The sequence below is a fragment of the Salvelinus sp. IW2-2015 genome, linkage group LG34 (genome assembly GCF_002910315.2).
Source record: "Salvelinus sp. IW2-2015 linkage group LG34, ASM291031v2, whole genome shotgun sequence".
Classification (NCBI taxonomy): Eukaryota; Metazoa; Chordata; class Actinopteri; order Salmoniformes; family Salmonidae; genus Salvelinus; species Salvelinus sp. IW2-2015.
Genome location: NC_036873.1, coordinates 2832378 through 2856645, shown reverse-complemented (window position 1 = coordinate 2856645; position 24268 = coordinate 2832378). Strand labels below are relative to the sequence as shown.

At 42.6% G+C, this 24268-nt stretch overlaps 1 protein-coding gene across 1 annotated transcript; it reads left to right on the top strand.

The window, feature by feature from the left end:
- Positions 1 to 10193: 10193 nt before the first annotated feature.
- Positions 10194 to 24268, top strand: LOC111958314 (uncharacterized). The gene is made up of 7 exons (XM_024134867.2): positions 10194 to 11964; positions 12176 to 12306; positions 12485 to 12664; positions 16259 to 16423; positions 17079 to 17175; positions 17393 to 17514; positions 21950 to 24268. Exons 1-7 carry the CDS (start codon positions 11691 to 11693, stop codon positions 22886 to 22888), a joined length of 1908 nt encoding a protein of 635 aa, XP_023990635.2. The 5' UTR covers positions 10194 to 11690; the 3' UTR covers positions 22889 to 24268.

The window sequence follows — 24268 nt, the reverse complement described above, 5'->3', positions numbered from 1 at the left end:
AAAGCCCATAACACAGCACACAATCCCAACAACACCCAAACAATGGCTAGAGGTCCAGGAGGGAGCTCAAATACTAACCACCTGAGGTTTGTGGCTCCTGCTTCTACTGCCTGTTACAAGAGCCGTTCTACGTTGCAGAAGGGCCTCTCCTTGGTGTGAACGGTCTGGTGCTCCTTCACATAGTTCGTTTCAGCGAAACACTTCCCACATGTAGGGCAGGCGTACGGCTTGTCAGCGTCAGTCCTAATGCTCAGCCTTCCACATTGTGACCCAATGACAGAGGCGGTAGAAGCAGGAGCCATCACCCTCAGGTGGTTAGTGTTTGAGCTCCCTCTTTGACCTCTAGCCATTGTTTGGGTATTGTTGGGATTGTGTGCTGTGTTATAGGCTAGACACCCTGATGAAGACAGCATGTCTGTCGAAAGGTTGGACATAAATATTTTTGCATCTGAGCTACTAGCGGCTCTCCTTTATTTTCTTATAGGCTAGGTACCTCTCATGGTGAACCCCCATCGTGACCATGTCTGTATTCGTGGGGTAACCATGGGGTAACTGAGGAAGGCTAGACCCAGGTCCAGACTTTCTATGAACCCAGTCACCAGGCATTAAATGAGACCATGAAGAAAGATTACCACCAGGGTTGTCTTCCATCACTCCCTGTGAAGGCTGAAGCCCAGGGTGATCATGGATACTGTGGTGGTTGTATCATAGGAACAGGAAGGTCTCTCTATCAGCCCCAGGCCCTTCTCCATCTCTGCACTGAGACTGTGAAGAGAAGGGTCTGGGCTGCCGACTGGATCTCTGACTGGAGCCTCTGTCTCTCTGATGACCACCAGGACTGTTGTTCAGTCCACCTGTCCACTGGTTGTGTTCTGTGTGGTGGAGTCTCTGTCCCTAGTGGGTCATTCCTGGTTCCGACTCGGGAAGGAACAGCGACGGCTCCTGATTCAGGGTCCTGATCCGGGGCCATGATTTGTGGCCAGCTGTTTCAGAGGTTCAGTCTCTCCCGCCAGCAACTTCTGAGGTGCGTTCAGTTCGCTTGAACGTTTGCTATGTTGCAGAATGGTTTGTACTGAACAACACGTTTCCTCAAAACGTTCTTGTAAGTACTTGAATAGACTGAGGTTCGTTTGCTCCCATTTGGTGGGTGTGGCTTGAAACAATGAGTGACATATTTAAAAGGGAATGGCCATGCTGACAGTGTTCCCCAACCCACAAGCCCTCCCCATTTTGTAACTGGTTGAGTACAGCACCATCTGTTCAATTGAACATTCCAGAACGTAAAAACGTACTGAACAGAGCCCTGGTGACTGTAAAGGGCAATTCCACAGTAACATAATAACGCTGAGACTCAGACTTTTCACTTTAGAATGTATGCCAAACAAAATCCATTGATTTCGAAGTAAAAAAAAAAAAGATAACTCTATGCACAAGGACTATGGTTAACAATTGACACAGACATTTTGACAAAAACACATTTACTTCGTTTTTGGTCAATTAGTTTTGGTCAACATTTTTGTGCATAGAGTTGTATGGTTCCACTGAGATAAGGGAAGCTCAGTCCAGGCAATGAATAAAAAATAACTAAGTCAGTCAGCACAGAGTCGATTTTGTGTATTTAATTTCATAACGTAAAGTACAGTAATTTTATTGCACAAAACATTACATTTTACTAGTAGAATAACTTTGATTACTATGGTAACCCTTCAGCTTTTCTATAAATCTGTTGCCCTCACTATTGTAACATTTATTTTAGAATACTTTGGAGAAGGTTCAACATAACATTACAGACATCTTCATTTCATCATTATAAAACACATGCGTGAAACAACAGGACAAGGCTGTCACTTTTCATCAGTAACAACGTTTCCATCCACAGTTTTTATGCAAGTAAAGTCATACCATATAAAAAAAGGTTACGACAGCTGTGATGGAAACAGGATGTTTCGATACAATTTTATAAATGCCGACAGATAATTTGTTCGTTCGACATGATGGGATCTTTTTGTGTCTAAAATTAATGATGCGAGAAATTGCGGTGGAAACGCATTTATGAGCACATATTGATATAATAACCATCATATCGAAGTAAACTTGGAGTCACGTGATGATATGGTGTGTGGTCCTCCCACTACGACTTGGGAAACCATGCAGTTTATTAGGCTACAGATAAAATAAGTTAATGAACTTCACAGGGTGGTAAAAATGCACGGTATGAGCTTGATGCTCCTGTCCAATAAATAGGTCTTATTCTAGTTACATGATAATCGATGCTTGACTGCTGTCGTGCCTTCATCATTAATGTGATGACGATTATTTTATCACATCGATGAACTATGTTTAATTATTACGATGATTACATTAATCCTGTAACAGTTAACTCATTAGCAATCTTGGGGCACCACGGAAAAAGTTTATTTAACAAGTTATCGTTTTACAAATTAACTCTTACAGATATAAAGATCTCTTACATTTCAGTCATCAATCAGTCATTCATTAATTGTTACCTTCTATCAGTCTCATTCTGAATGTTGCAAAATCCTTGGATATCTGCATAAACCCTAGCATAAATGATGAATCAGCGATATACAAATTGGCTAAAATATTTATTTTCTAACTAACTAATCACACAGAATTACATAAACACAAACAGAATAGCTTACACATTGATTACTACAAAATGCAATGAAAAGTCACTAGTGGACTAAACCGATATGATGGCTTGGTAGACAATGGAAAGGGGTGTGGACAGATAAAGAGTGGGAAAGACAGAATGGACCCACTACATACAGTTGATAACTATGCTCTTGGAAATGCTAATACTTTGCACATAAATGGCCGCTCATTCGAAAATAATTGCAATGTACATATTTACGCTTGTATGTCTTGTCGTCTCTCTCTGTTGAAATTGCTCGGTCCATTTTCTGTGGAGAGTAATTTGTCAGAAGTCTCTGGTTGTGTTCCCCAAAAGTCACAATGTTTTGTGTAGTTGGAGCTTCTCAGATTTCTTGGAGTGTCTGTTATAATGGATACATCAGACATACCAATGGTCGTTTGATAGGGAAATGTTCTTCTCTCGTCTTCGGTCAAGTTTCCTAGACTATTTTACATATACAGCTGCAGACTGTGAATGTGTAGTCTTTAGTTTTGTAGATTTCTTAACCATTTATAACGTATTCAGCTTGCGCTGCACGTAACTGGTCTATAGAGTGGTAGCTATTTAAATTGCTAACCATTTCAACATGTAGCTACAGCTCCATGCTCTCTGGTCTATAGAGATTTTCTTCTTCTCTGTTGAAAGTTTTCGGAGTGTCTAACCATTTCGTACCTTCCAGCTCACGCTGTCGGTCCCGCTGGTCTAATGTTAATTTCGCTAGAAGTGGGTTTTATGCACTCTGGGAAAAGGGGGCGTTCCATGACGCTGACATAATGTCTGTGCTCACGTGGGTGTGGTCACTGACTGGTTAAGACTTTATATGAAAAACAATTATCTCGTTTAGAAGGCTAACACATTTCATCTTCTCACAAATAGTTTCATATTTAATCATATAAGTTCCCCAACATTTGGATGTGAACCTGACAACTGGGAAATATACACATTCAGAGATACAGTTATGTTGTTATACTGTTCTTAGTTACATCACAAATTAGTAACAAATTAAACAGGAATATTCTTTAAGTAGCCACGGACCATTCCAACTGTTTGGATTACAGAAATATTGTTTCATTATTCAACCCTTTGAACCCTTTGATGTCACAGTACTACAAAAAATTTCTCTGTTGTAACGAAGGGATTTTTCACTTCCCTTTCATTGTGTGGGAGAAAGAGTTCCTGCAGGTATTTACGACCATCATAAAACGGCCAACTTCACCCCTCTCCCGCTCTGAGGAGGTAGGGATAGAGGGGGGGGGGGGGGGGGAGGGGGGGGGATCTGGCACCTGTGATCCTCACCGAAAAGGGCAAGTCATGACACTGCCATATGACAAATAAAAATATTTTCACTCTTATCCATAATAATCTCATCATGTATTGTAGACTAACCCAGATTTTCGCAGTCGCATATTGTCTTTATGCCGATTTTTGTATATTTGCATGAAAATCTTTCGCCAATTTTGGATGGACACCTAGATACAGAAGCATTTTTGCATACACCATCACAGCAACTATTACCATATCATCTACTCTGCCTCATCATACTCATTATTTCCTTATTTCACCTTAACCAGTTCCCTACTACGTCTAAAACCAACAGAAATAACTACATACTACACTATACAAAAAATATATACACAACATTCAACAATTTCAAAGATTTTACTGAGTTACAGTTCATATAAGGAAATCAGTCAATTGAAATAAATTCATTAGGCCCTAATCTATGGATTTCACATGACTGGGAATACAAATATGCATCTGTTGGTCACATATCTTTCAAAAAAAAAAGTAGGGGCATGGATCAGAACCAGTCAGTATCTGATGTGACCACAATTTGCCTCATGCAGTGTGACACATCTCCATCGCATAGAGTTGATCAGGCTGTTGATTGTGTCCTGTGAAATGTTGTCCCACTCTTCAATGGCTGTGCAAAGTTGCTGGATAGTGGTGGGAACTGGAACACACTTTCGCACATGTCAATCCAGAGCATCCCAAACATGCTCAATGGGTGACATCTGGTGAGTATGCAGGCCATGGAAGAACTAGGACATTTTCAGTTTCCAGAAATTGTGTACGAATCTTTGTGACTTGGCCGTGCATTCTCATGCTGCAACATGAGGTGATGGCAGTGGATGAATGGCACAACAATGATCAGGATCTCGTCACGGTTACTCTGTGCATTCAAATTTCTCACTAACAGGGATGTACACAAATTCGTCCACAGAATTTGAAAGAAATAAGCTTTTTGTGCGTATGTAAAATGTCTGGAATCTTTTATTTCAGCTCATGAAACATGGGACCAACATTTTACACGTTGAATTTATATTTTTGTCCAGTATATTTTTTTTACACACACATTTGATTAATAAAATATTTAATCAGTTGCCTTCCTCAAATGAAGGGGATGGTGGCACAATCTTTGTGAGAGGGAGTGTATCGGATTTCATTGGTCGGCAACTCTTCATTCAGGATAAATTGAGTTAGCCCTGACTGCCACTGAGCAGGTCAGTTTTGAAAGATTCGTTGACATTGAAATTAACCTGGCTAAAGGTGAGCCACTTTCCTGTTTTTCCAGTTATCCCGAGTTGAACTCTGAGTTGACAAAAGTTACCTTACTAACTCCTCAAACCTGATTCATAGTATAGGGCTCTGAAGGATTCAGGCCTTGCGATGACTAGGGTGAAATATTAAACATGAATGAATAGGGTGAAATATTAAACATGAATGAATGTTGCCCTGTCCTTGATATTTCAGACTGACTGGTCTCTACAAACTGGGTCAGAGGGTACATCCTTTTAACTTCTGTTTAGGAGAGTAATTAACCACATACCCCTCATTAATGAAGTCATTTAAAACAGGCTTGTGTAAATAACTGTTTTTAGAGAGACCGTAAACCTAGGCTAACACAAGGACCGTTGAATATTTACATTACTGAGGTGATGTAGATGAAATAAAGTCATTCTATTCAATTAAAATAGCGTATTTCCTGGAAGGAAACTTAATATGTGGTGACGAATTGTACATACAAGACACATAACAACATAGAACACAAAAACATGTTGGATACAGTATAAAGGATTTTAATCATTCTATGCAGTCACAGGGAACATACACATATATATACTAATAATAACTTCAAGAGTTTGATGGATGTTGGCACAAAACTAGAAGATGCTCTCTTAGCTCTCTATAACTGTGCCCGGAGGGTAGGGGGCTATACTTAAGCAATAAGGCCAGAGGGGGTGTGGTACATGGCCAATATATCACGGCTAAGGGCTGTTCTTACGCACGACGCAACGCAGACTGCCTTGATACAGCCCTTAGCCGTGGTATATTGGCCATATACCACAAACCCCTGAGGTGTCTTATTGCTATTATAAGCTGCTTACCAACGTAATTAGAACAGTAAGAAGTAATGTTTTGTCATACCCACAGTATACGGTCTGATATATCATGACTTTCAGCCAATCAGCATTCAGGGCTCGAACCACCCAATTTATAATGGTCATTTAGTGAGTGTGTTATGTCAAAGGCTATTTGTTCCCTCTTCCTCCTCACTCGTTTTTTGTAAATGTCACTAAGGGTTTCCTGACTTTCTCTGATGACCTTCCCACTGATTCCTATTACCCTGTGGGTCAATGGCTTCTGACGTGTTCGATATAGCACCAAAATACCCCACAATATTAAAGGCTAAAATGGATTCTATAAAGCATTCTTAAAATGCTTGGAGAATTGATTGGTGTACATTCAACTTCCTCAATTTCCTTAGAAAGAACAGGCGTTGTTGACGTTTTGAGTGATCCGTCCAGTGTTTCTTTTGAAAGATCTTGTTGTCAATTATATTTCTTAGATATTTGTTGTACTCCACTCGCACAATGATCTGTACATTCATCTCCAGCGCTGGGAAAGTAGGTTGGTCTCTTCTCTAGTCAATGACCAGGTCTTCGGTTTTGGTTGCATTGAGGTCCAGCCCAGGTAGTTCTGGCTACACCACAGTGAAAACCTGTCAATTTCAGCCTGGAGATGCCTGTCTGTCTGAGTTGCCTGCTGTGTCCATAATTATGGTCATCCGAGTACTTAATGAACATCATCTCTGGGCCTGAGCTCCTACAGTCATCGGTGTTCAGGGTGAATAACACAGGCGAGATGACAGAGCCTTATTGTGATCCTGTAGAGAAGATTCTGGATGAGATGCAGTGACCTTTGAATCTTACCAGAGAATCAGATGTGATTATATATATATATATATACAGTGGGGAGAACAAGTATTTGATACACTGCCGATTTTGCAGGTTTTCCTACTTACAAAGCATGTAGAGGTCTGTAATTTTTATCATAGGTACACTTCAAATGTGAGAGATGGAATATAAAACAAAAATCCAGAAAATCACATTGTATGATTTTTAAGTAATTAATTTGCATTTTATTGCATGACATAAGTATTTGATACATCAGAAAAGCAGAACTTAAAATTTGGTACAGAGACCTTTGTTTGCAATTACAGAGATCATACGTTTCCTGTAGTTCTTGACCAGGTTTGCACACACTGCAGCAGGGATTTTGGCCCACTCCTCCATACAGACCTTCTCCAGATCCTTCAGGTTCCGGGGCTGTCGCTGGGCAATACGGACTTTCAGCTCCCTCCAAAAATGTTCTATTCGGTTCAGGTCTGGAAACTGGCTAGGCCACTCCAGGACCTTGAGATGCTTCTTACGGAGCCACTCCTTAGTTGCCCTGGCTGTGTGTTTCGGGTCGTTGTCATGCTGGAAGACCCAGCCACGACCCATCTTCAATGCTCTTACTGAGGGAAGGAGGTTGTTGGCCAAGATCTCGCGATACATGGCCCCATCCATCCTCCCCTCAATACGGTGCAGTCGTCCTGTCCCCTTTGCAGAAAAGCATCCCAAAGAATGATGTTTCCACCTCCATGCTTCACGGTTGGGATGGTGTTTCTTGGGATGTACTCACCTTCTTCTTCCTCCAAACACGGCGAGTGGAGTTTAGACCAAAAAGCTCTATTTTTGTCTCATCAGACCACATGACCTCCCATTCCTCCTCTGGATCATCCAGATGGTCATTGGCAAACTTCAGACGGGCCTGGACATGCGCTGGCTTGAGCAGGGGACCTTGCGTGCGCTGCAGGATTTTAATCCGTGATGGCGTAGTGTGTTGCTAATGGTTTCTTTGAGACTGTGTCCCAGCTCTCTTCAGGTCATTGACCAGGTCCTGCCGTGTAGTTCTGGGCTGATCCCTCACCTTCCTCATGATCATTGATGCCCCACGAGGTGAGATCTTGCATGGAGCCCCAGACCGAGGGTGATTAACCGTCATCTTGAACTTCTTCCATTTTCTAATAATTGCGCCAACAGTTGTTGCCTTCTCATCAAGCTGCTTGCCTATTGTCCTGTAGCCCATCCCAGCCTTGTGCAGGTCTACAATTTTAGCCCTGATGTCCTTACACAGCTCTCTGGTCTTGGCCATTGTGGAGAGGTTGGAGTCTGTTTGATTGAGTGTGTGGACAGGTGTCTTTTATACAGTAACGAGTTCAAACAGGTGCAGTTACTACAGGTAATGAGTGGACAACAGGAGGGCTTCTTAGAGAAAAACTAACAGGTCTGTGAGAGCCGGAATTCTTACTGGTTGGTAGGTGATCAAATATTTAGTCATGCAATAAAATGCAAATGAATTACTTAAATCATACAATGTGATTTTCTGGATTTTTGTTTTAGATTCCGTCTCTCACAGTTGAAGTGTACCTATGATAAAAATTACAGACCTCTACATACTTTGTATGTAGGAAAACCTGCAAAATCGGCAGTGTCTCAAAAACTTATTCTCCCCACTGTATATATATATATATAAACTCAGCAAAAAAATAAACATGTCTTTTTCAGGACCCTTTCTTTCAAAGATAATTCGTAAAAATCCAAATAACTTCACAGATCTTCATTGTAAAGGGTTTAAACACTGTTTCCCATGCTTGTTCAATGAACCATAAACAATTAATGAACATGCACCTGTGGAATGGTCGTTAACACACTAACAGCTTACAGACGGTAGGCAATTAAGGTCACAGTTCTGAAAACTTAGGACACTAAAGAGGCCTTTCTACTGACTCTGAAAAACACCAAAAGAAAGATGCCCAGGGTCCCTGTCATCTGCGTGAACATGCCTTAGGCATGCTGCAAGGAGGCATGAGGACTGCAGATGTGCCAGGGGAATAAATTGCCATGTCCGTACTGTGAGACGCCTAAGACAGCGCTACAGGGAGACAGGATGGACAGCTGATCGTCGTCGCAGTGGCAGACCACATGTAACAACACCTGCACAGGATCGGTACATCCGAACATCACACCTACGAGACAGGTACAGATGGCAACAACAATTGCCGACTAACACCAGGAACGCACAATCCCTTAATCAGTGCTCAGACTGTCCACTATAGGCTGAGAGAGGCTGGACTGATGACGTAGGTCTGTTGTAAGGCAGGTCCTCACCAGACATCACTGGCAACAACGTCGCATATGGGCACAAACCCACCGTCGCTGGACCAGACAGGACTGGCAAAAAGTGCTCTTCACTGACAAGTCACGGTTTTGTCTCACCAGGGGTGATGGTCGGATTCGCGTTTATCGTCGAAGGAATGAGCGTTACACCGAGGCCAGTACTCTGGAGCGGGATCAATTTGGAGGTGGAGGGTCCGTCATGGTCTGGGGCAGTGTGTCACAGCATCATCGGACTGAGCTTGTTGTCATTGCAGGCAATCTCAACGATGTGCGTTACAGGGAAGACATCCTCCTCCCTCATGTGGTTCCTGCAGGCTCATCCTGACATGACCCTCCAGCATGACAATGCCACCAGCCATACTGCTTGTTCTGTGCGTGATTTCCTGCAAGACAGGAATGTCAGTGTTCTGCCATGGCCAGCGGAGAGCCCGGATCTCAATCCCATTGAGCACGTCTGGGACCTGTTTGATCTGAGGGTGAGGGCTAGGGTCATTCCCCACAGAAATGCTGTGGAACTTGCAGGTGCCTTGGTGGAAGAGTGGGGTAACATCTCACAGCAAGAACTGGCAAATCTGGTGCAGTCCATGAAGAGGAGATGCACTGCAGTACTTAATGCAGCTGGTGGCCACACCAGATACTGACTGTTACTTTCTATTTTGACCCCCCCTTTGTTCAGGGACACATTATTACATTTCTGTTAGTCACATGTCTGTGGAACTTGTTCAGTTTATGTCTCAGTTGTTGAATCTTGTTATGTTCATAAAAATATGTACACATGTTATGTTTGCTGAAAATAAACACAGTTGACAGTGAGAGGACGTTTCTTTTTTTTCTAAGTTTAGTACCAGTCAAAAGTTTGGACACCTACTCATTCAAGGGTTTTTCTTAATATTTTGCCATTTTCTACCATTGTAGAATAATAGTGAAGACATCAAAACTATGAAATAACACATGGAATCATGTAGTAACCCAAAAAGTGTTAAACAAATCAAAATATATTTGAGATTTGAGATTATTCAAAGTAGCCACCCTTTGCCTTGATGACAGCTTTGCATACTCTTGGCATTCTCTCAACCAGCTTCACCTGAAATGCATTTCAATTAACAGGTGTGGCTTGTAAAAAGCTCATTTGTGGAATTTATTTCCTTCTTAATGCGTTTGAGCCAATCAGTTGTGTTGTGACAAGGTAGGGGTGGTATACAGAAGATAGCCCTATTTGGTAAAAGACGAAGTCCATATTATGTCAAGAACAGCTCAAATAAGCAAAGAAAAACAACACATCATTATTTTAAGACATGAAGGTCAGTCAATCTGGGAAAATTTCAAGAACTTTAAAAATCTAATGCAGTCAACAACAAAAAACATCAGGCTCTATGATGAAACTGGCTCTCATGAGGACCGCCACAGGAAAGAAAGACTCAGAGTTATCTCCGCATGTGTAGTTCCCACCGTGCAGCATGGAGGAGGTGGTGTGATGGTGTGGGGGGGCTTTGCTGGTGACACTGTCTGATTTATTTAGAATTCGAGGCACACTAAACCAGCATGGCTACCACAGCATTCTGCAGAGATATGCCATCCCATCTGGTTTGTGCTTAGTCCCACTATCATTTGCTTTTCAACAGGACAATGACCCAAAACACACCTCCAGGCTGTTTAAGGGCTATTTTACCAAGAAGGAGAGTGATGGAGTGCTGCATCAGATGACCTGGCCTCCACATCACCCGACCTCAAACCAATTGAGATGGTTTGGGATGAGTTGGACCGCAGAGTCCAGGACTGTTGGAAAAGCATTCCTCATGAAGCTGGTTGAGAGAATGCCAAGAGTGTGCAAAGCTGTCATCAAGGCAAAGCGTGGCAACTTTGAAGAATCTCAAATATAAAATATATTTTGATTTGTTCAACACTTTTTGGTTACTAAATGATTCCATTTGTGTTATTTCATAGTTTTGATGTGTTCACTATTATTCTACAATGTAGAACTAGTAAAAATAAAGAAAAAGCTGGAATGAGTACGTGTGTCCAAACTTTTGACTGGTACTATATATATAGATACTATAGCTAACTGTTGGTTCTTTCTAAACAAGTCTGTTCTGAGTGTAACGGATACTGATCATGAAACGTCGTGATTTGTTGTTAATTTGTATTTATGTATATTTCAGTGGTGGATACAATATGGCTGTGATTTTTTGAAATTAATTTGTATTTTTTTTATTAAGTTGCAGCTAGCAATAGCATATTTCAAAGAGCGACTCAGAGCACTCCTTTTTTCATTTAATCACGCGCCATGACGCCAACCAATGAAATCCTTTCTCTTCACTCTAAAAAGGAAGTAAACAGTGACCGAGAACAACTTTCACGTTAGTGTTTTTATTGTTGTTATTTAGACATTTATTAACATAATGGAACTACAAATATGACTAATTGAACTCCTAAGCATCAGATACTTACCCCAAGTAGTCTTTAATTCTCGTTGGAGACAGGGCTTAGTTGATAGACGTTATCTAGCTGACGCTAGCTAGCTGCTAATAATGGCTAACTGTATGGTTTTTCACACTCAAATAGCCTCCATCATGGAGGTGCTAGCGAATGCAGCCGTGTCAGAGATCTGTAAACTCGTAGACGACGACTATGCAGTGTTTCGTTTGGAAATAACTCAAAGCCAGAAAGAAAACAGGGTAATACGGAGGAAACTACAGCTACTTGAACTGAAGGTGGCACGGGAGCGCGCAGAGAAGACAATGCGAGAGCGCGCCCTCCCCAGTAGTGTAAAGGTCCTCGACCGATACAGAGGAATGGCAAGAGGTACATTTTGCCACGTTCCCTTCCCACATGTGTTTGGATAGTATGCAATAATTTCACAAATTACTTAGTTATCTTGCAAGAAGTTATGAGAAGTGTTGCTTTACATCCTTGCCAATTCTAGACTGTGTCAAAACTGTCAATAGTGTACAACAGTCAATATAGCGTTGAGCACCCAAGCTAACGACCTCTTTATACCCAATCACTCTCTCAGGCGAAGGACATCTCACTGGAGGCCACAGGAACTTTGTGAAGCCAGTGGGCCACAATACATGGAGAAATGACCAACCCGTAGCTGTAGATGAAGGGAGTGGAACCTCAACCCAGCACATTATCATAATAGAGGTATGTGTAATTAAAATGACAGTACATCAAATGTGACCAGTTTCAGAAAGGCTCCCCTCCGCTATTCACTTGCTTACATGTACATCCTAATTAATCTGCCATAGGGGAGACTTCCCTACGACATTGTTATCCAATTCCACTCATTTACCGGTACTAACCTCCTCTCTTTTTGTGTCAGTCTGCAGATGCAGAGGCTGCAGGTTCTGAGGTCGAGCAGGAGAGATCTGAAGGAGAGGAGAACCCACGGCACAGCAGAGACATCCAGACTGGAGCAGCTGGAGTGCCCTATGAAGCCACAGAGGACCCCACCACCGCTGCCGCTGCTCACGAGCCAAGAAACCGACGCAGCATCACGGAGGTCAGTGGAAGGCCGGACACCGTCCTCAAGTCAGAGACAGACACCAAGACTTTAATTGTAACACAAAGGCTCTTACACACAGGATCTGACCAATTATCAGATCCAGAGAGACTGGGGCTGGGGCCACTGGACTGTCCTCCTGCTCCCAGCTCAGAGTATTTACCGGTATTTAGCCAGAGCCAGAGGCCTGTTCATTCCCGTGGGGATGGTGAAACATTAGACACTGGTGGTGATGATCCGTCTTATTCTTACACTACAGAGATGGTCCCTGGCAACATATCCTTGGGTTTAGAGAGACAGATTGATCTGTCTAGAGGGGACTGGAACCGGTATAGTAGTAGTGTATACTCGGAAGGGTGCCTAGATAAGAAAGGGGAGGTTATAGTCGTAGATGAGGTGACTGTGAAAGTGGAGGGCGACACATCTCTGACATGGAATGCAGACGAAACTCACTTTTTTGAAGGACACTCACAGGGCAACACCAATGACTTCTTAGACTACAGGGAAAGCTTAGAGACAAATCTAAATGTTGCAACCCACTCCCCTTTACACGCATTCAGGGATCGCAACTCAGTGTCTGCGTCAATGGCACCTCCCGATTCAGACGGCCGCATCCTTTTCGATCAGGTATTGAACTCAAATGACAGGGCTAGAGCCCAGGCCCAGGGAAGGGGAGCAATATCAGGCGGTAGTAAAGAAAAACGGTTCCTCTGCATGTTCTGTAACAAAGGCTTCAGCTGCTCCCAGAAGGTTGAGATCCACCAGAGGGTCCACACAGGGGAGAAACCCTACAGCTGTACCCAGTGTCAAATGCGCTTCACCCAGGCTGGTGACCTGAAGAGGCATCAGAGGGTCCACACAGGGGAGAAACCTTACAGCTGCCCCCAGTGTGAGAAGAGGTTCTCTCGCCACCACCATTTGAAGATGCACTTGAAGATCCACACGGGAGAGAGGCCGTTCGCCTGAACGCACTGCAGGTAGAGGTTCTCAGAAAGGAGCTACCTTAGAATACACCAGCAGAAAAACCATTCCACTCTATAACATGGCTTATGACCTTTAGATCAAACGCTGTATTTAAAGGAAAATTGAATTTTCTTTGTTTTCTGCAGAAAAGACCCACAGATGCATTTGTAATAACGAGAGTAACAGATTTCAGTGTTGAATATTCCTTGGTAGAATATTGCATCAGCAGAAACACCATTCCACTCTATAACATAGGAAGTAAACATTCCACTCGATCGCTTCTGACGTTTTGACAAACCCTGCATTATAGACAAAGATTAATTTTAATTGTTGTCAGTAGAAAAGATCCACAGATGCATTTGAAATAATGAGAGTAACAGATTTCAGTGTTGAATATTCCCGGGTAAAATTTTTCATCCAGACATTGTGTGATATATAAGCTTAACAAGTCTGTTACTTATTGTGTTTGTACTGTGTAGGCTATATGTTGTTCACAAATGCCTATTTCATTACTTCCATTCAACTACTTAATTATTTCCCAAAGACTCTTTTTAAAGAGAAAATGTATGCAGTTTATCAAGTTCATGCTGCTTTTTAGTTGAGACATTGTATGTGTGGTTTTCATATGGTGTATTTAAAACTCGTTTGTTTAATAAACACAAAATGGGACTTTTTATTCTAAGACTTTCATTGAAATTCCCTTTAATATACAGTGCATTCGGAAAGTATTCAGACCCCTTGACTTTTCCACATTGTTACTTTACAGCCTTATTCTAAAATGTTTTAAATAATTTTTTCCCCTTCATCTACACCATAAGGACAAAGTGGAAACAGGTTTTTAGAAAAAATAAAAATACCTCATTTACATAAGTATTCAGACCCTTTGCTATGAGACCCGAAATTGAGCTCAGGTGCATCCTGTTTCCACTGTTTCCTCATCCTTGAGAGGTTTCAAGAACTTGATTGGAGTCCACCTGTGGTAAATTCAATTGATTCAACATGATTTGGAAAGGCACACACCTTTCTATATAAGGTCTCACAGGTGACAGTTCATGTCAGAGCATAAACCAAGCCATGAGGTAGAAGGAATTGTCCGTAAAGCTCAGAGACACGATTGTGTCGAGGCACAGATCTGGGGAAGGGTACCAAAAAATGTCTGCAAGATTGAAGGTCCCCAAGAACACAGTGGCCTTCATCATTCCTAAATGGAAGAAGTTTGGAACCACCAAGACTCTTCCTAGAGCTGGCCGCCTGGCCAAGCTGAGCAATCGGGGGAGAAGGGCCTTGGTCAGGGAGGTGACCAAGAACCTGATGGTCACTCTGACAGAGCTCCAGAGTTTGTCTGTGGAGATGGGAGAACCTTCCAGAAGGACATACATCTCTGCAGCACTCCACCAGTCATGCATTTTATAGTAGAGTGGCCAGACGGAAGCCACTCCTCAGTAAAATGTACATGACAGCCTGTTTGGAGTTTGCCAAAATGCACCTAAAGGAGTCTCAGACCATGAGAAACAAGATTCTTTGGTCTGTTGAAACCAAGATGGAACTCTTTGGCCTGAATGCCAAGCATCAAGTTTTGCGGAAACCTGTCACCATCCCTACGGTGAAGCATGGTGGTGGCAGCATCATGCTGTGGGGATGTTTATCAGAGGCAGGGACTGGGAGACTTATCAGGATCGAGGGAAAGATGAACAAAAGCAAAGTAAAGAGATCCTTGATGAAAACCTGCTCCAGACCGCTCAGGACCTTAGACTGGGGGCGAAGGTTCACCTTCCAACCGGACAACGACCCTAAGCACAACACAGGAGTGGCTTTGGGACAAGTCTCTGAATGTCCTTGAGTGGCCCAGCTAGAGCCCGGACTTGAACCCGATCGAACATCCCTGGAAAGACCTGAAAATAGCTTTTCAGCGATGCTCCCCATCCAAACTGACAGAGCTTGAGAGGATCTGCAGAGAAGAATGAGAGAAACTCCCCAAATACAGGTGTGCCACGTTTGCAGCGTCATACCCAAGAAGACTCGAGGCTGGCAAAAATGCTTCAACAAAGTATTGAGTAAAGGGTCTGAATACTAATGTAAATGTGATATTTTTTAAAATCTTTAATACATTTGCAAAAATGTCTAAAAACATGTTTTTGCTTTGTCATTATGGGGTATTGTGTGTAGATTGAAGATTGTAGATTAAAACATTTTAGAATAAATCTGTAATGTAACAAAATGTAGAAAAAGTCAAGCGGTCTGAATACTTTCTGAATTAACTGTACATTAGATCTGAGCTCACCCTATACTGCATACACACAACAGCGCTTTATAACAAATATACACTTACTAAATATACCTATACATACCCACACACTAACAAACACATACTGTACATGTCAAAATAGTTTTGTCAGGTTTGTCTGATGATGACTTTTGACTTATCATAGCTGACTTATTTACCCACAACAACCTATTTATTTCCACCATGATGGGTTTAACAACAATGAAGTCATTCTGTAACTACAGTATATGACTCAAACCTAGTGGGGATGGGTAAACACTCCATGTTGAAAGTGTGTTTATTATCTGTGTGTATACCTACCTGAGGGAGTGTATGTCTGTGTAATCTGTAACACCTCTCTTTTCCAGGAGGAGGAGGGTCCAGAGGTGCTGCTGGTGAAGGAGGAGGGGTGTGAGGAGGGTCTGGGTAACCCTGAGGAGACCATGGTCATGGAGGACAACCAGACTACACCTCCTCCTGAACCCACAGAGGAACCAGCTGAGCAGCACAGGAACACACACAGTTTCACTGAGGTGAGCCCACTATGAACTACTGTCTGACTGGTATTAGGTCAGGGCCTGTATCCACAAAGCCTCTTACAGTAGAGGTGCTGATCTAGGATCAGTTTTGCCTTTTTAGATCATAATGAAAAAGACCTGATCCTCAATCAGCACTTTTACTCAGAGTATCTCAGAGTAGGAGTGCTGACCTTAGTTCATAATAAATAAGATTGTATGGACAGATCCTATATCAGCACTCCTACTCCAAGACACTTTGTAGATACGGGCCCAGGTCTTGATTAAGCTGTCTTAAGTCTGGGACCATGCCTTTGAATTATCAAACCATTAAAGGGATAAGTCAGATGAACTTGTGGATACCATTTTTACGTCTCTGCGTCCAGTATACAGGAAGTTAGAGGTAATTTCACGCGCCAGTGCTAACTATTTTAGCACAAAAACTGGATTAGGTGTAACCGCAGACTTCCATTCTTTGCGCTAAGCTAGTTAGCAAAGCTAGTTGCCAAAATCCCGATCTATCCTTTTAAAGAGTGTCAAGTAATCAAATCAATGACAATGTTTGCATAGTACTCATGGTAATCCCTCATTGCCCAATCAGAAGATGCTCCATAGCAGTGTGCTCATATCAGATTTCTTGATCCAACATCCTCTCACTCTGTATCTCTTACAGTCAGTAGACATGGAAGATGGGAAGCCTGATCTGCAGCTGCTCAAAGTGGAGACAATAGAGGACAGACCAGAGAGTGGACTAAAGATGTGGGATCAAGGTAAGGGAGAAATACATATAGAGAACATATATATACACAATGTGTATATATATGCATCAATAGGAAGATATTCACCTGCATAAAATGAAATAAATACAACTTATGTTTATATACTAAAACAAACATAATGTTTGAACTTGACCGGGTAATGGACTCAAACTCCATATGTAGAGTTCTCTGCCATGTTTGTAAAGTTTATTTTGTAACCTTCCTGCAGGTGGTTGGCTGGAGGCTAACAGAAGAGACTGGGCGGCCATCTTGGATTCCCAGACTGTTGCAGCCAAGGTCCCTGGGGACGGCATCACCGAGCAGGCCAGGACCAGAGGCGACATAGCGGAGGTCAGTGGAAGGGAAATTGTCCTCAACTCTGGGCTGGGGAACAACACTGTTAACCACAACCAGAAGCAGACAGTCAAACACAAAACAACATCTCCATGTCAACAGACTGGCTGAGACCAGGGCGAGGTGTAGATTTGGTCTCCAGGGACGGGGAGGTGTCCGTATGCGATTGGAAAGAACAGACACAGACTCGGCTAGTGATGCTCCTATAGTTGTGATTCACAGAGACTGATGGCACATCAGGTTAACCCCCTAACAGGTGCTGCCTTTAGCCTGCCTGCTATTAGCCTGATGACTCACACCAAATGATTTTGCTTCTTTGTAATTCGCTACATACTTTAGTCTGAGACTCCCATCATTGAAGTCGTTTGTGGTGACGAGGCGCATTGTCCAAAACAAAGTCATCAGCGATTGTATCGTCTCTAGCCAATCAAAGTATTTTGTATTTGTATTTTTGAAGGAAATCGTTGTGGAAATCTGTTGCCACTCAAGTCGGCTACACAATGCAATGCTCTTTATATTGGCTGGCTGGCTAGCTAGCAAGCTAGAAAACAGGAATAACAAATATAATATCAGCATGTAACGTAGCTAGTTAGCTGTAAAATCGCCTAAACAAACTGCAGTATCAATATCACCACATTCAACTTGCAGATTGTGCCTCACAGAGTGGAGTCTAACATTCGCAACGGCAGATATACTTTTGAGGAGATGGGAAACATTGCCCATGCTATGTCATTGGGCCGCACGGTGCATTCTGGGCAATTCAAAAACCCAACATTAGCACAAATTTTGTCAACAAGAAGTACAACATTACAAATATTTTCTGAGATAACTAACTTGCTATCTGTAATATTGTATAGCTTTGGAATTGTGACATTATGTACTTTAGAGAAAAATAGGCATGTTTCTTGACATATACACTGACTTTGAGAAGGGATTGCGTGACGATTAGCTTAGCAACCTTGTGACGCAGTATGACGACATAAATGCGATTGGTCGACAGTCTGATGGGTGAGGCGTTATACGTTGCTTCATTCATTGGATTCCGATCTCCTTTCTGTAACATCTCTGTCAACGGCACCATGCAATGCACCCTGGACTAAAGAGGCAGACAAATAGGAAAAATGTGCTAGGCCCTCCGTTAAATTACAAATTTCTCGAGGTAGGAATATCGCTAAAATATGTTCAATGGCTCATTCGAGAGAAGACATCCACCCGAGTTATGACATCGGCCAGAATTGAAATCTGACATGTATGATAGACGTGTTCGCGATCTTAAAGTCGTATTCCTATTAACTTCCAGTGTGGTGAGAGAGACTTTATCACAGCTCTACGTCATACCGGACAGATTTCTGCCTGCTTGAATGACAATAACTCAGATACACATGAAAACATGACATGGCCCAGGGAATCGCGAGAACATCACTCAGAGATGCACAAAAACAGTATAACATTCAAAATGTGTGAACCTTTCCTTTAAGGCAGCTACTGTATATACAAATAAAAATATTTCATGACATTACATTTCATAGCACTTTTCACAACACATTAATTATGTGCCCTCAGGCCACTACTCCACTACCAGATTTCTAATACACAGAATCCATGTATACGTGTGTGTAGAGAGTGTCTTTTAGCATGTGTATGCTTGTGTTTGTGCCTGTGTGTCTCTTCACAGTCCTCACTGTTCCATAAGGTGTATTTATCTGTTTTTTAAATCTGATTCTACTGCTTGCATCCGTTACCTGATGTGGAATAGAGTTCCATGTAGCCATGGCTCTATGTAGTACTGTGCGCCTCCCATAGTCTGTTCTGGACTTTGGAACTGTGAAGAGACCTCTGGTAGCATGTCTTGTGTGGTATGCATGGGTGTCCGAGCTGTTTGCTAGTAGTTTAAACAGACAGCTCGGTGCATTCATCATTTCAACACTTCTTACAAAACAAGTAGAGATGAAGTCAATCTCTCCTCTACTTTGAGCCATGAGAGATTGACATGCATATTATTAATGTTAGCTCTCCTTGTACATTTAAGGGCCAGCCGTGCTGCCCTGTTCTTAGCCTATTGTAATTTTCCAATTTGTGGCACCTGGAAAGTAGTCCAGGTGTGACAAAACTATGGCCTGTAGGACCTGCCTTGATGATAGTGTTGTTAAGAAGGCAGAGCAGCGCTTTATTATGGACAGACTTCTCCCCATCTTAGCTACTGTTGCATCAACATGTTTTGACCATGACAGTTTACAATCCAGGGTTACTCCAAGCAGTTTATTCACCTCAACTTTCCACATTATTTATTACAATATTTAGTTGAAGTTTAGTGTTTAGAGTATCAAAGCCAATGAAGAATTTTCAAACCTCCGCTTTACCCACGTGTGTTCTGGCTCTGGCCCAACCCATCGGTTTCTGGACAAATCAGACGGCCCCGAATGTGTTAGCATTCAGTGAAGGGTCGGGGAGGTACTCATTGCGGAGAAGAAAATTGTGTCAGTGGGCGTGGAAGTGTTTGGCTGGAGTAAGGAGTCTGGGAAGCCAGGCAAGCCTTCTATCGGATCTATCAACTGAAACATGAACCCTGCGACAAGAGAGACATTAATGTTAAACCAGACCACACAATGCCAGTGCCTCAACATTAAATGGCAACAAATGACAGTAGTTGTAACGCTATCAGCAGATACAGTGGGAATAAGAATGGTGGCAGTGTTCGTTTTGTGGGAAAGCCTTAAGTTTCCCTTAACAGGTGGAGATCCACCAGAGGATGCACATGGGGGAGAAACTATTCGGCTGCCACCTGTGCTGGGCCTGTTCTACCTCTCGTCCAGCCTGAAGATGCACCTGAAGGTCCACACGGATAATGGCTGTTTGCTTGTACTCACTGCTGGAAGAGTTTCTCAGAGAGGATCAAACTCAGGATACATCAGCAGAAAGTGTACAATGCCTTTTTATAGAGTATAGTGACATGTAATGTAGTACTAGTTTGTTTGTTTATAGTTCATTCTGTTGGTTTTGGATGTAGGAGGGAACTGGATGAGGTGAACTGAGGAAATAATGAGTATGATGAGGCAGAGGAGATGCTATGGTGACGGTGTTTGTAAAAATGCTTCACAGATGAAAAGTGACAACTACAACAAAACATTATGTACACCTGCTCTTTCCATGACAGACTGACCAGGTGAAAACTATGATTCCTTATTGATGTCACTTGTTAAATCCACTTCAATCAGTATAGTTGAAGGGAATGAGACAGGTTAAATAAGGATTTTTAAGCCTTGAGACAATTGAGACATGGATTGTGTATGTGCCATTCAGAGGTTGAATGGGCAAGACAAAAGATTTAAGTGACTTTAAATTGGATATGGTAGTAGGTGCCAGTTACACGGTTGTGTGGTCAGAACGCTGCAGGGTTTTTTACACTCAACAGTGTCCGTGTGGGGGGGGGGGGGGGGGGGGGGGGGTCATAGCAGCGAGGGGTCAGCAGATTTACCGGAAAGGTAAAGCGTTAACATAGTGAGAAAAGTTATTATCGTTTTGTGCAATAAAAGTACTGTACTTCATTTTGTAGTCCCTCACGGAATGACATTTCACAGTGTCCATGCCCCACCCCTTGGGGACGGGTGTAAAATCGCTCAAAATCTGCCATTGGGGCCCATTCAAATTAGAACCAAGGTTGCCTTGTTAAATCTTGTTCATTCTCGTACTTTAAATACTATGACTGTTTTCTCATTAGCTGGGAATTTCTATTTGAAATGTCCCATACTTTGTTGATATCGTTATCAACTTACTCCATACCCCTAATAATATACATTTCAGGGTGCAGGGTGTGCTATTAGCATGCTAACACTAATTTAAACAGACTGGTAGAATAGTTAGCATAGTTAGCCATCGCTAGCATTCACTGTTTGAAGTTACTTGAGTGTGGTGGAGTTGACTATTGACTATGACATGAATATATATAATATATACATAATTCACAACATTTGGACGGGAGCTATAATCAAGTTATATATATTTTTAACTATCTGTGTCGTTTTTGCTTGAATTCAAGCTTGGCTGAAATGCTTTCAATGGGAAAGATTGCTTCTGTACCAAACTTCTGTGATTTTCATTGAAAACATCACTGTCCCATGTTGACGTACCTACAGTATGTGAGTGTATGACCATCTTGTTGAAATACAAAATTGAATCTGTGCTGACTGACTTGGTTATTTTTGTGTCATTGCATGGACTGAGTTTCCTATATCTCAGTCGAACCAAAACATACTGTACTTCATTCTTGAATCAACACATATAAAAATTAAAAATAAATAATAAACTCCAATGGCTCCATATTGTTAGGTACTTGAATCACAGTGTTAACATTTATAATATCATGTTTCTGTGTGTACAGCAAAGTGTTTATTATATAAACCTTTATAATTTTCTGTTCAATTTGTGTTTACAGTCTGCAGTCCATGAGGACCTGCTGATATCCGGTGTTGCTGGCGGGAGAGACTGGACCTCTGAAGCGGGTGGTCATAAACCCTGGCCCCAGATCAGGACCCTGGATGAGAAGCTTTCGCTCTTCCTTCCCGAGTCAGAACCAGGACCCAACCACGAGGGACAGAGACTCCTCCGCCACACAGAACACAACCAGTGGACAGGTGGACTGAACAACAGTCCTGGTGGTCATCAGAGAGACAGAGGCTCCAGTCAGGGATCCAGTCTGCAGCCCAGAACCTTCTCTCCACAGTCTCAGTGCAGGGATGGAGCAGGGCCTGGAGCTGATAGAGATAGACCCTCCTGTTCCTATGATTCAAACATCACAGTATCCATGATGAACAGAACAAGTCACCCTGGGCTTCAGCCTTCACAGAGAGTGGTGGGAGACCCCCCTGGTGGAAGTCTATCAGGAAGTCTGTCTTCCCCTTCAGGATCTTGTCTAATGCCTGGTGACTGGGTTCATAAAAAGCCTGGACCTGGGTCTAGCTTTCCTCAGTTACCTCATGGTTACCCCACCAATACAGACCGGGTCAGGATGGGCGTTCACCACAAGAGGTATCTAGCCTATAACACAGCACACAATCCCAATAACACCCCAACAATGGCTAAAGGTCAAGGAGGGAGCTTAAACACTAACCACCTGAGGGTGGTGGCTCCTGCTTCTACCTCCTCTGGTGTCAATGGGTCACAACGTGGGAGGCCGAGTATTAGGACAGACGCTGACAAGCCATACGCCTGCCCCACGTGTGGGAAGCGCTTTACTGAGTCGAACTATGTGAAGAGGCACCAGACCGTTCACACCAAGGAGAGGCCCTTCAAGTGCAAACGATGTTACAAGAGCTTCTCCTTCCTGAGTAGCCTTATCAGACATAGGAGTGTCCACAATGTGGAACAATTGTAGCAGTGTGGCTTGAGATGTACACCAGGGATATCTGGGAGCCATTCTTTAGCTTAGCAATTCTCAACTGGTGGGTCACAGGGAGGTTTGACATGGGTCGCAGGTGTCTGAGTAAAAAAAATATATATATATATGTACACAGTTGAAGTCGGACGTTTACGTACACTTATGTTGGAGTCATTAAAACTCGTTTTTCAACCACTCCAGAAATGTCTTGTTAACAAACTATAGTTTTGGAAAGTCGATTAGGACATCTACTTTGTGCATGACACAAGTCATTTTTCCCAAGATTGTTTTCAGATTATTTCACTTATAATTTACTGTATCACAATTCCAGTGGGTCAGAAGTTTACATACACTAAGTTGACTGTGCCTTTAAACAGCTTGGAAAATTCCAGAAAATGATGTCATGGCTTTAGAAGCTTCTGATAGGCCTATTGACATCATTTGAGTCAATTGGAGGTGTACCTGTGGATGTATTTCAAGGCCTACCTTCAAACTCATTGCCTCTTTGCTTGACATCATGGGAAAATCAAAAGAAATCAGCCAAGACCTCAGAAAAATATGTGTAGACCTCCACAAGTCTGGTTCATCCTTGGGAGCAATTTCCAAACGCCTGAAGGTACCATGTTCATCTGTACAAACAATAGTATGCAAGTATAAACACCATAGCACCACGCAGCCGTCATACCGCTCAGGAAGGAGACACTTTCTCTCCTAGAGATGAACGTACTTTGGTGCGAAAAGTGCAAATCAATCCCAGAACAACAGCAAAGGACCTTGTGAAGATGCTGGAGGAAACAGGTACAAAAGTATCTATATCCACAGTGAAACGAGTCCTATATCGACATAACCTGTAAGGCCGCTCAGCAAGGAAGAAGCCACTGCTCCGACACCGCCATAAAAAAGTCAGACTACGGTTTGCAACTGCACATGGGGACAAAGATCCATACTTTTTGGAGAAATGTCCTCTGGTCTGATGAAACAAAAATAGAACTGTTTGGCCATAATGACCATCGTTATGTTTGGATGAAAAAGGGGGAGGCTTGCAAGCCGAAGAACCATCCCAACAGTGAAGCACGGGGGTGGCAGCATCATGTTGTGGGGGTGCTTTGCTGCAAGAGGACTGGGTGTACTTCACAAAATAGATGGCATCATGAGGCAGGAAAAGTATGTGGATATATTGAAACAACATCTCAAGACATCAGTCATGAGTTAAGACTTGGTCACAAATGGGTCTTCCAAGTGGACAATGACCCCAGGTATACTTCCAAAGTTGTGGCAAAATGGCTTAAGGACAACAAAGTCAAGGTATTGGAGTGGCCATCACAAAGCCCTGACCTCAATCCGATAGAAAATGTGTGGCTAAACTGAAAAGGTGTG

Coding starts and splice junctions, on each gene's coding strand:
- LOC111958314 (XM_024134867.2), top strand. CDS start 11,691: ATGGCTAACTGTATGGTTTTTCACACTCAAATAGCCTCCATCATGGAG. Junction 11,965..12,175: donor ATACAGAGGAATGGCAAGAG/GTACATTTTGCC, acceptor TCACTCTCTCAG/GCGAAGGACATCTCACTGGA. Junction 12,307..12,484: donor AGCACATTATCATAATAGAG/GTATGTGTAATT, acceptor TTTTTGTGTCAG/TCTGCAGATGCAGAGGCTGC.